The sequence below is a fragment of the Odontomachus brunneus genome, unplaced genomic scaffold (genome assembly GCF_010583005.1).
Source record: "Odontomachus brunneus isolate Ranch 3 - 2012 unplaced genomic scaffold, Obru_v1 Obru_scaffold_059, whole genome shotgun sequence".
Classification (NCBI taxonomy): domain Eukaryota; kingdom Metazoa; phylum Arthropoda; class Insecta; order Hymenoptera; family Formicidae; genus Odontomachus; species Odontomachus brunneus.
In genome coordinates, this window is record NW_022639509.1 from 1,454,438 (window position 1) to 1,466,562 (window position 12,125).

The following is a 12,125-nucleotide window of genomic DNA, read 5'->3' on the forward strand; positions in this document are numbered from 1 at the left end:
AGCCGAACCGTTGCCGCTGATGGATCTTTGTCGAAGAGTAATCCGACAGAGAATTGGTAAGCAGAAATTGGAGGAGAAGATCAACGACCTGAATCTGCCACAAGCGATGAAGACTTATCTACTTTATCGCGACCGAAGGTAACCACCGAGTGAATCTCTTATCACCGTCGAATACGAATCCGAACATCACCGCGCTACAACGTTGTTGGCACTACGACGCACAGGTGACCGCCCGCTATCCACCCTCGCATGCTACCGAGCACAGCAGCCCCTTAGCCGCGCGTCTCCGTTAATAAAGCGTCCGATGATCAACAGACTGACACGCGTGATGCGACGACGCATTGAGACGTATACTGGCACTTCGAGAAGGCACGCCGAGAGAACGGCGTCGAGATACCGTACCGATAACGACTCGTGGCGACCATATTGGGATAGGTCGCGACGACCGCAGTATTTATCGTCGTTATCATCGTCCACGAGCTTGACTCGATGGCGACAACGTGATTCGCTCGATAAATCATAATTCTAACAAAGCTTCTTTACAATCGTTTTACCGTGTGATTTTGAATGGGGTGAATTTAGTTAATTTACGTGATTTTAGTATTTCTTATCATATGTATCATACTCATTTAGAAATTAAACGAAAACGTTAGAGCATTCGAAATAAAATCGAAAAGGAAGGCAATGATTTTTATTGCCTTCCTTTTTATTGTCGGCTTATATTGACAATCGCTCTATATTATGGTATTGACGATTTATAATTTAATATTGTTGATTCTTTTTGAATAATTGCGCCGAGATAGGGCGTATTGTTGTTAGAGATTTAGAGAAGGCACACATACTTTTATTAATACTTTTTTTATTGCTTGATGAACGAATGAGACGATGATACGATATGCAATATAAGGTAATTCAACGAGGAAATAGTTTTATAATTTGCGCGAATGAGACTCTGGAGACGCGTGGTCGACGAAGGAAAGCAAGGAGCTACGCGAGAGAATATGAAAGACCTACAGCGCTTCTCAGTTGGCCAGTAAAAAAGTTAGACTTAATCGAGCCTGCAGGCTGATACGAGCATGTCGCTTACAACCGACAGTTGATCGACAGTGAATAGCGGGTTTGCTGTAGTTCAGCCGTAGCTAACACATTCATCATAGTGGTGCGGCGGGATAAGATGAAGTAATAAACGACGACAGAAAAGACGAAGAATCCAAGCAAATAAGACGAAGAATTAGAGCAAATAAGACAATGGGAGAAACACGCGCAGAAGATTTCCATGATATACCAGCGACCAACGAGAAATAGAAGATTTGTTTAACTGGGAAGAGTAGAAGATTGTTGTTGAATGGAACGATTAATTGAATTTGCGACAGAAGTGTGTACAGTGATGGAAGCCAACGCAGATCGGGCAGCCACCTTCCAATAGAAACTCATTTTTTAAGTATTTTCTAAGTATACTAGGTCTAATAAAATGTAGTAGTGCGTGATGGATATAAAAGGCAGATAGGAAAACGGTAAGAGTTGCTGAGAGATGCAGAGGTACAAAGGTTAGCCCTGCCATAATTCTTCTCTCGCTACAAAGAGAAACGTAGACTTCACAGCCGAGCTTCAATGCATGAACGCACGAAAAGTATACAACTAAGAGGGGGGAATTTTGCGTGATGAAGAGATCGAGTGAAGAATGCGTTAACAAACGACGGAGAAATAAGTTAGTCACGTGAAACCGAACTCGAGCGTATCCGGTATTAATGTGAGCCTAATAAATTAATTAATAACGAGGAGCAATGGAAGCAGAAGAAAAGGGATGAAACTATTCGATAAAAATTATGTACCTCATGTAAGTAAATTTTAAGGAATAAATGAATTGTGTCTCTTAACGTTTTAGGAGAAAACGACTTTTAAGACGGGCATTGGCAGAAATTATTCCAAACACGAATTAAAACTGTCAGGGAGGGCCATGTTAGTAACAATAAAAAAAAGATAGCAAGAGCGACAAGAGAGAAAGAGAAAAAAAAGTAGCGAAGAAAAGACGAGGATTATTATTACAATGACGACGACGATGAGCGATGATGAATAATGATGCTGATTATACCGGGCGTGTAACTATTATACTATTAGCATGACAATTCTTGCGACTGGTCCCTAAATAATCCCTCTTTACTCTTACGTTTGTCGCTTAGGTTAAAGATAATGCCGCTGATCATGTCGGCGATGTCGATTTGTACATACGTATATTGATAATAATAATGTTTAATGACGTATAACTATGTATCGAGGACGACGATTGTATCTGTAAATCGCGAAATATGCAAACCTAATACGAGAGAGCGAAAGATAGAGTGAGAGAAAGAGCGTGAGCGAGAGAGAGAGAAAGAGAAATATACATCATTTTCATCTATTTTCAATACGATCATCGTGTATCGTCAGGCCTCCATTCTCGGTGTTGCTTTGCTTTTTTAACGCGCTAGCTTAACGCGATTCGAAGTCACCCCGATCCTCATTTTCTCCAATACCCACGCATCGTTGTTCACACCTCCGGCTTGAGCTCGTCCGGAACTTGGATCGTATCGCGTCTTCCAAATTGTCGCCAATCGTTCGTAGCCTATTTATCGGCCCGGCGTGTGTTCGTGAACGACGTAGGACGAGTGAATTCGCGACAAGTCAATTCGATATCGCGGTATCTGGAGAAAGGATAACGGAGCGGTCGGGTCGTCTCACGTGCATCTATTATGCGTTCTTTGTCTTCTTGTCAATCGCGTGGTATATCGCGTCGGGCCGCTGTTTGCCCTAAGCCTCGTCGGACGTAAGTCGTGTTTGCTTTCGCGTCTTCGCCGACCATCTTCTTCCTCGGTCGTCAGTCTCTCTATCATCATTTCCGTTCGGACGAGCCGGCGCTGCTCGTTCGCCGGCCCGCTCGCCAACGACGAGTCCTCTTTGGCGAGGTGATCCGCGCGCAGCGACGCAGCCGTACGAATTACAACCGCACCCGTACCAGTCAATAGCACGCACGATCTCGCACTCGGGGGCTCTGGTTGCGCGGCTCTCCGCCGTCTTCAGTACGCGTATCACATACGCCCAGACATACAAATATACACACACATACACGCGTGGGAATGTGGTGTAAGATCTATAATCGAACTGTCAGCAATTCAATTGAAGGAATACCTTTTCGACAATAAGACCATTGATAAGAGAGAGCGAGAGAAAGACGTGTCGCGGCACAAAGCTTGGTTAAATTAATTAATAGAGTAGATGCCTATGTTGTCAGCATATAGTCTCCCCGGTTTCGATTCCCGGGCCAGCAAAACGCTCACGCTCCCGATATACTTTCTCTCTTCACTCTTATACATTGGTCTATCAGAGGCATTTACCTTCGCTACTCCTTTTACTACTGTTATTACACATGGGGAAAGACGTGGAGAAAACGTAGTATTATGATTACGCAATTTCGCTGCAAGAAAAGTCAAATTCTCGATCTTTTTCTCGTTGAAGGAGTTCTACTTTGACATGTGAATATTTGGATGGAAGATTCATTGGCAATTCAGTCGAGTAATTGTGCATTTCTATAAATATTTTATTATAAGTATACAGAAAAAAACATTCTTGTTTAGAAAATATTTCTATCTTTAATTTTTCAAAGAGACTATATAGTGTGAAAGAAGTTACTTGCAAGAACATTTTATATGACACGAAGAAAACCTTGTGTTCTTATTATTCAAAAATAATTTTCGTTAATGAAAAGCATACATTAGAATGTTTTTAAGTGCATGTTATGTCCCAAGTTCTCATATCTACTTAAAACTAATATATTCAAATTAATAATCATTGTTTCATATATAAACACCAATATAAAAGTTTGACAGAGGAATTGTATAATTTTGAATTTAAACAATTATTTGTTGAACTGAATATATATATTGCTGCAAGTAACTTATCTTCATTTAAGGCAATCTCATTTGAAGATTAACATATGAAAAAAAAGATATTTTCCAAACAAAATCTCCTTTTTTCCTGTGTATGAAATCAAATTTTTTTTATGGAAATGTTTCATATGTTTTACGGAGATGTTTATATCTTTGATTCCACCATTCCATCCTCTCTTCCCTCCAAACAAACACATAAACCTAGGAATATGGTAAGCAGCGTTTGCCTTCGCTACTCCTTGTACATCGCGCCGCGACGGTTATTACACGTGGAAAAGATACCATAGTGACGCGCAGGTTGTGCACGATTACTGTGAAATATCTTGATTTTCCTCTTCCCGTTGGGATGTGTTGCGACATCGACATATGAATATTTGAAGAGGATACATTGGTAATGAAGGCAAGAATGCTCTTCACCAGTTCTCTCTTGCCGCAAGATTTAACTTCTCCCTTGAAAAAGAGGATTCGTGGACTCATATTTCCACCATCTTCCACATTGCCGAAGGATAATTTCGTCGTAAGCGTGAAACGAGTTAGTGAGCGAGGGAGGAATACTGCAATCTGAGAGACCTCCGCACAGAAAGAATGCCGTTCTCATAGTCTTCGTCTCATCGCGGTTGGTGTATATTTTTTTACTCGACGTCCGCGCACGATGACGAGGACGAGACGGCTTTCTTCCAGTGCGTCGATCTCGCGCACGACTAGTAGACTTGACTCTAGTATTCTAGGAGTACGTACGGAACGAAACTTACTGATAATGATGCGCGTAAAGAGACGCTTGACGATACGATGCGCATAAGCCAACGTGGTAGACGCTGCTATTAGATCTGTTTTTATCGCTGAATTAGTGTACACTTGCGAAATTTAAAAAGAAACAGTTGAAACTTTGTGAAAAAAAGGAGGGAAAGAGAACTAGTGCAAGCTGGTGCAGCCAGTTCAGCAGTAGAAAACAAACCTATTAGCTCGTCGTCCGTTTAAATAATATCTAAATGCTGTCCCGATGCTAAATTATAAACGAATTTATACCGGTGTCCTCGACGGGCAAAGAGAAAGGTCATCGAGTCCTGATACGCATTCATGCGCGTATGCGTGCGTCCTCGAAGCGAGAGGTATTCCCGCAAATATACTTATCGTTATACGTTTTATATGAACAATTGTCTCAATATTACACAAGCGCGAGTCACGGTCCGAGCATGAGATAGGACAAATAGCATTAGAATGTTGTACATATGATTAATGATTAATAATATTATTGTATCGATTAATAGATAAAGCGATTAATCGATACCCTAATCACTTTTTTGTTATATTATTCGGTTTCTACTGTATATGTGGAGAGTTATATGTGCATGCGATCGGTCGATTGATTAACGGGGACGAACGTGAGAAAATTAATCGATAGTCGGATTGACTCATGCCCGTTGGTGAGCGCGCCATGGCACATTTGCGCTTTAAATTTATTTGTTTTGCCAAAGTTATTTGCCGTAAACGAGAAGAAAGAGAGAAACGATTTATAACGGAACCCAACCAGCATATTCGATTAAATTACTTATCTTTTACAATTGTTGATCAAAAACAACTACAGTCTCAATCTAAATACTTATAGACCAAGGATGTTGAAATTTTTATTTGTTACATCTCTATTCCTCTGTATTATTTTCTCAAGATTTTCTCTTGTTGTTTAATTTTTATTGGCATATTCTAAGTTTGGTCAATATATATTTTAAATTTATACAAACGTCAATACTGACAAATTATTAGTATTTTTTTTTATTTTTGATGATTTCATTAATTAATGAAAATTCATTTCATTAAATTAATATTTTATTTTATTTCTTAATGATGAATCAGTACTATTTTTTATTAGTCCTATTTTCCATTCTTTCGTTTATTGAAATTTATTTTTATTTCTTTTTCATTTTCTTATGTGGAAGTGATTTGATATAATTAAAAATTATAATGTATTGTATTTTTAAATGTATAAAGTTTTTGGTATAATTCTGTGCGCACGTAAAATGACCGTAAAATGACTGTTTTTTACGATTTCTCGAATCGGAGGATGGAATTTTCGGAATACGAATATATGAAGAGTAAGGTACAATATGACGAGTAAGGTTTATACTATAATTATCATCTTCATTATTACAAAGCGACCTCGACAACAAAAAAGTAGTTTGTACTAAAACTAGGTTTTACAAAGCTGAGGAGAATTAGATCTCCTCATTGCATCGATCGATCGCGTTAAAACGATCGCGAGAAGGGGACAGTTAAGTTAGCTTTTAATAACGAGACCCGCAACGAGACGTTTCGTTTGCGCAAGTCACGAAAAGTTTCTCCGGCAAAATTCGCGTGGCTGTTGCGAAGATTATTTTCCGTGAACTGCCTGCCCACCTGCCCTTGCAAACTACGTTGCCTCGACAAATGTGTCTAATTTATTGACAATTTCCACACTTAGCAGGACGTTTAATCTGCCTTTAATTGAAGTGGTTAATATAATTAGGATAGTAATCTAAAAAAAAGTATGCAAGCGAACGCGTATGTAAGAACGTGCAAATTGCATTTGTATGTATGAACGACTGTATGTGTGCGTGCGCGCATGTATGTATGTGTTGTACAGGTGCGTTATCAAAGTCGGACACCAAAATGCGGTGAATTACTAATACTACCTTCCTTCCGCTTTCTTTTTTTTTTTTATGCGCGGACTTTTTCAATTTTTACGTTTTATCCATGTGACATGAAGCGACCTCGACGACAAAAGTATAAAATATCTACAACGTGTAAATTGACATCAATGAAACGTAATCTACGAGAATGTGAAACACGCGAGATGTTACTTTATATTTCCACAAGCGATATTTGTAACACAACATTATTATACGATTAAACTGTATTCTTTGAAAGCATGAATAGGAAAGCAAGCAGAGTTCGTCATCGGCGCTGCCAAAATGAAATCAGACTAATCGCGTAAATGGTTCTAGCAATATGTTCTCATTTCCTTCGTGTTTTGTTAAGCCTGGACTATTGTAACGAGCGATCTCACGTCTATATTAAGTGTAAGTTTATACGCGTTTAGCGTGTTACTATGGTGGGCGCGCCAAGTTCCGCAGAGAGAGAAAGAGAGAGACAGACAGAAAGAAAAAGAGAGCGAGCGAGAGAAAAAAGAGAGAAAGAGAGACGTCGTCCCGGAACTCGAAAAGTGGTGTAGCAGATGTACAATTATTTTATATGTAAATACCCTGCATAAGAAGTAATTATCTCCGCGGGGTAAAATCCGTTTTGTTAATCGTTCAAACGGAAAATCGTATCGTCTCCATGTATTGACTTTGCTTTTTTTGCAGGCCACTGTGCGTACTCGTATTTCGGGATCACGATTTCTCGTTTTTGCGTGTCCGCCGTTATCGAAACTGAGACACATGAAAAATGCATGAAACGGAGACTAATGCCTTAACGTTAACGATAATACATTATTGAATATATTATTATAGACGATTAGCTGAGACGGAAAGAGGAAGAAAAAACTGCGAAATGCAAGAGAAAAAGGGAGAAAGGAAGAGAGAGAGAGAGAGAATGAGAGAGTGAGTGAGTGAGTGAGACACGGAAGTGCACAGTGGACGAATACAAACGAAAGCTAACAACACATAAAATGCCGAATGCGCGATCGTTCCATTCTGTTCGCAATTTGATAGTTCTTTTCTTATGTATACTCCGACGACGAGAGAGAAAGGGTGTGCCAGTGAGAGAAAGTGTGTGTACAATAGCGGACTGCTACCTAAAATAGTTCAGGCTAGATGTCGATGTTTGTAGCGGATAAAACACAAAAAAACACATATTGTAATTAAAATTTAAAAAAATCATTAATATCGCCGAGCCTTTTACTCGTACGATGTTGTGATCCTAAGTCGACGTTGCGTTGATACGACATGCCTGGAGTGTCACGGGGGATGCATCGTTTTATCGGTCAATCAGTGCGTGTTACATTCTCATTCGCATTGGAAGTAAAAATATCGATTCCGAAATCATTCACGTTAATCATTTTATCATCCACAGAAGAGATTTCATTTTCGCATTTCGGGCGTGTGTCGCGAGAGGCGGAGGCGAAGACGCGCGGACGAAGCAGCGCCTCGCTTCCGACAATTAGCGGTTCGAACCCGAGATATCGCGGTTTTTCGCGTCTGCCGAGACTATGTCCGAAACTTGCTGCATCTTCCTCGTCACGGGTATGTCGCAGTCTCTATAAAGCACGTCGCAGTCCTCGCCTCGAATTCCCGCTGCTCCCGCGTCCCTCACGAGACGGTCCCAACCTGAGGATGGCTTCAGCGATTTTTCTATGCCGTTCCTGCGGAAGAACGCGCGCCTTGAATCCTCAGAACGCATAAATCAAGTATTTACTATTAAATTTATTAATTTACTATTAAATTTATTATTGATATTTCACCGCGTACTGAGATTATGCAAATTCGACGCGCTAGCTTTTTCTCTTATTTGTTATTAATTGAGCATTTACATTTAAATTAGAAAATTTTACATTAAAAAGAGTTCTAAATTAAAGCATTTCAACATTTAACCATGCCGAATTGCGCGATTATTCGCAACGCGAAATTGTGATTTCACGTTGTTCCTTTAGTCTTTCCAGTTGACTGACTCGCATCGTCGAACGCGACGTGACGGGAACTCTTGGGAAGATAAGATGCAACAACGGAACTTACGTCAAGTACCTCGCCAGCATTTTACCGGGCGCGCCCAGGTCTCTGAAGAGCTTGCGATTCTCCAGACAGATCGTCCTTTGTATGCATCGTACTCTGGCATCGTTATTAAGAATCTCTTCCTCCTCCGGAGTCTAAAAGTTCGCGGAAAGTCTTAATCTACCGCCGGCACGCAAAAACTTTGGCCGCTACGCCCGGAATTCATGATTTATCCCGGCAATTTTGCTCGTCCAGCAGGAACAAAGGGGTTTCATTAAGGTGGGTGAATTTCCGAGTTCACACGGGGCGAATTCAACCGAGTACTCGCGATCTGAGCGATGAAGAATTTATCGTCTCGTGGATTTATATATTTATTTTTCTCGAATCGAGCGCGGAATTTTGCGCCGGGAAATTTCATTTTTAACGAGTTCTCCCACGTGTGATCGTTTCGCGTGACAACTTTATCGGATCAAATCCCGGAGGAATTCTCTCGACAGGGGAGGATCCCCTCCCCCTTTGACCCAGTCAAATCGGAATGGGATAACATACCACGGACCCGAAATCGCGCGTTGCGTAGACATCCCGCTTTTGCCTGGACGCTAACAAATCCATTATCGCGTCTTTCCGCTTAACGGAGCTCAGCGTGTTCTGTATAATCGCCAACAGCAACAACAGTCCGATAAAACTGACTATTACGAGCTGTTTCGACGACGGCACGATGGAGTGTTCCACCGCCTGCGCCACCGGATATCCAATATTAGGATACTCGTATCCATACGGCACGTTTTCGCTTCTATGATGCAAAAACGCTCTTTGAGGCGCTGAAACATTTTTTTGAGGAATGGAGGGAAACATCAGTGGTGCGTATATATCACGAAGAAAGAGAGAGAAAGACAGCTGAAATTGCGAATATATATCTTCAAAGTTTATCTGTGTAATCAGACCGCGCCGCTGACCTACAACGAGAAACGAGCTTGCGAAGTTTGTTGTTCAGAAAAATCAAGAGCGAGCGAATTTTTCACGCCTTGCGTGGATTATATTTTCCTTCTCTTTTCTTTTCTTTCTTTCTTTTTTCTCACCTCGGCACGATGACGTTTTAATAAACGAGTACGACCGACCGACATACTCCAATTTCAAAATGATCTCTCGGCTTTGTGGGTTTAATGCGACGATCCAGGCGCGTCACGTTAGTTGCTCGATTATAGCCGCGCACAAAGGATAAGTGATCAAACGACACGCCGTCTTAGCGTAACTAAAATAGAAAAATCTTTACCGGGGAAAAAGTAATCCGAGGGCAACATCGGCTGCGGCTGCGGCTGCGGCGGCGGCGGCGGCAGCTGCGGCGGCAAGAGGCTCGCAGAGACCACCCTGAGCGTCATATCCGGCTGAGGCACCGGCTCGATCTTACCCCCTATCTCTACCGAGGACGAGCCATTTCCGTTGGACGGGTATACCACGGTTCTCGTATCCTGGCCGGCGATTAAAGCCACGAACGTAACGAGCAGCGGAAGTACTTTCATTTTTCACGGCGAAATTGCCTGCGCGCTTTTCCACGAGACTACAAGCTAATCCACTGCTACCGACTGATCGGCTGACTCGCTTACTCTGCGTGCGCGATCAAACTTTCTCAGAGGTGTTCCTCACCGCGTGGAAATCCCTCGGGGACCGTCACCGTCGACGTACGCGACTGACGTGGAGTAGACGCGACGTCGTGGACTTTAAACGGCCGGATCGTCGCGGACGCCAAGTTTCCACCTGCGTGTCGCGTCGAATTCGACACAGCCGAGGCGACGGAAAAATTGCACGACGGGGACAATTTCGGGAATGAGTGGCGATCATTCGGCCCGCTGAGTTGTCTGACGAGCTCTCGGGCCGCGATCACCACAACGAGACGATATAGAGTCCATTCTGTATTGTGCGAAAACGCAAGAATTACCATGTTCCCTGTTATGCCCAAGAAATTGCTCAATTACCGAGAGGGGTACATGCGGGGGTCTCGAATTGCTCGCAGGGACGGACTTGTCAAGGAATAAGTAGTTAATAATTTCTCACTGGCTTCGCCAGTGGAAGCTAGAGACGCCTTGCGCTAATTAAAATCCTGTACTGCCCGTGACACACGTCTCTAAAACGTTGCGATTAATATTTCCTGGCAAAATTTCCCTCCGCCGCTACTCTCTCTTTCTCTTTCTTTCTCGACAGCCAACGGTTGTACATCCAAGTTTTATTGTTCGCTACGTAGATTCGTTCCTGAATTCCTGCCAACTTAGGAGGAGCAGCGCGAGACTGCGAGATTATCTAGACTATTCTTCGCGATACTTTTACCGTACGCAGCAGTCCCCGTATAATCCTCCGCGATTTTCAATTTGAATAACCGCTCCGAGGGAAACTCGAGCGCCGATTGGAGGTTATTAAGCAGCGGTCGCGAGAAATTTTCTGATGGAAACGCCGAGGCAGAGGGTGTTTTGACCTCATTTGCGAAGTAGCCGATAGCACTTTTGCGCCGATTCGCCGTTCAATTCACAAGATCGTCCTGCTACGGTCCGTATTGAGACGCGAGGGGGAGGCCGAGAGAGTGGAGCTATGTTTTGTGTGGGTATTTCAGCAGCGTGAAGAGCGAGACGACACGAGGGGCAGAGATCGGTCGGTTGGTTAGTCTGGCTCCTGAATGCAAGGGGTTGCTATGGCGATGAGGCGAAGGTGGGGAAAGGGAGCTTGGAGGGTTCGTCTGTCTGCAGCCCTTCTAAAGGGGATGACGTCCTTCGTGCCGTCTGGAGCTTCCTCACTCGCATCGGCACTCGTCAAATGTTGGTTCGCCAAGCACTTTAAATGTCGATACGCGAGCAACGCGCTTGATTACTTACTCACGATACGTTGTAAGTTTTCGTCTAACGAAAACCCCCATTCGAGAAACAAAAAACACTTCCAAGAGCGAAATTACGCTCACGACCAAAATACGCCATGCATGGTACTCGCGAACTCGAGCTGAAATTATCTTCATATTTGTTTCGCGCGAGACGGCTTTACACGCGAATTAAAGTCGCAGTAAATTGCGATATCAACACGCCATATGCGTTACAACTGCTTTCTCTCGCTTGAATTTCACCGGAGCGCGTTTTCGTGCGAATCATAGGTGGCATTGAGAGCAAAGCGTATCAAGATCCAATGCAGTCGCGAAGCCTAGTGAGAGTGACTTCGCAGAGGAACGTTTGAAACGTTCCTATTATCTCTCACAGCTCAGTTAATTCCGCGGAGCTGATAATCCACAAGGGGAAACACTTCGCGCTTTAGGTGTCACGTCATCATCCACCCACTCGTACTTCTCGCGCTGTCGGCCGTATGCGAACCTCCCCAGTGCTTTATTCATTATTTACATCTATAAAAGACTCTCCCGTCCGCGTCTTGTTGCTAACTTATCAGAAAAGCCTAGTTTTTTCTTCTTTCTCTCTCCCCCTCTTCTCTCTCTCTCTCTCTCTCTCTCTCTCTCTCTCTCTCTCTCTCTCTGGTGCTAAATTAACGATTA

At 42.8% G+C, this 12,125-nt stretch overlaps 2 protein-coding genes across 5 annotated transcripts in view; one reads left to right on the forward strand and one right to left on the reverse strand.

Annotated features, from left to right (window-relative positions):
• Nucleotides 1-7,750, forward strand: part of LOC116845982 (protein gustavus) — a 173,700-nt gene extending 165,950 nt beyond the window's left edge. For all 4 annotated transcript variants that reach the window (XM_032819274.1, XM_032819276.1, XM_032819278.1 and 1 more), the window contains exon 7: nt 3-7,750. In XM_032819274.1, the coding sequence (XP_032675165.1) occupies nt 3-142 (140 nt within the window). In that variant the 3' untranslated portion in view covers nt 143-7,750. The remainder of the gene's footprint in view (nt 1-2) is intronic.
• Nucleotides 6,601-11,740, reverse strand: LOC116845984. The gene is made up of 4 exons (XM_032819280.1): nt 9,879-11,740; nt 9,155-9,426; nt 8,630-8,760; nt 6,601-8,259 (listed from the first exon to the last, which is right to left on the reverse strand). The coding sequence occupies exons 1-4, from the start codon at nt 10,123-10,125 to the stop codon at nt 8,058-8,060; spliced, it is 852 nt and encodes a 283-aa protein (XP_032675171.1). The 5' UTR covers nt 10,126-11,740; the 3' UTR covers nt 6,601-8,057.
• Between the last annotated feature and the right edge of the window lie 385 nt (nt 11,741-12,125).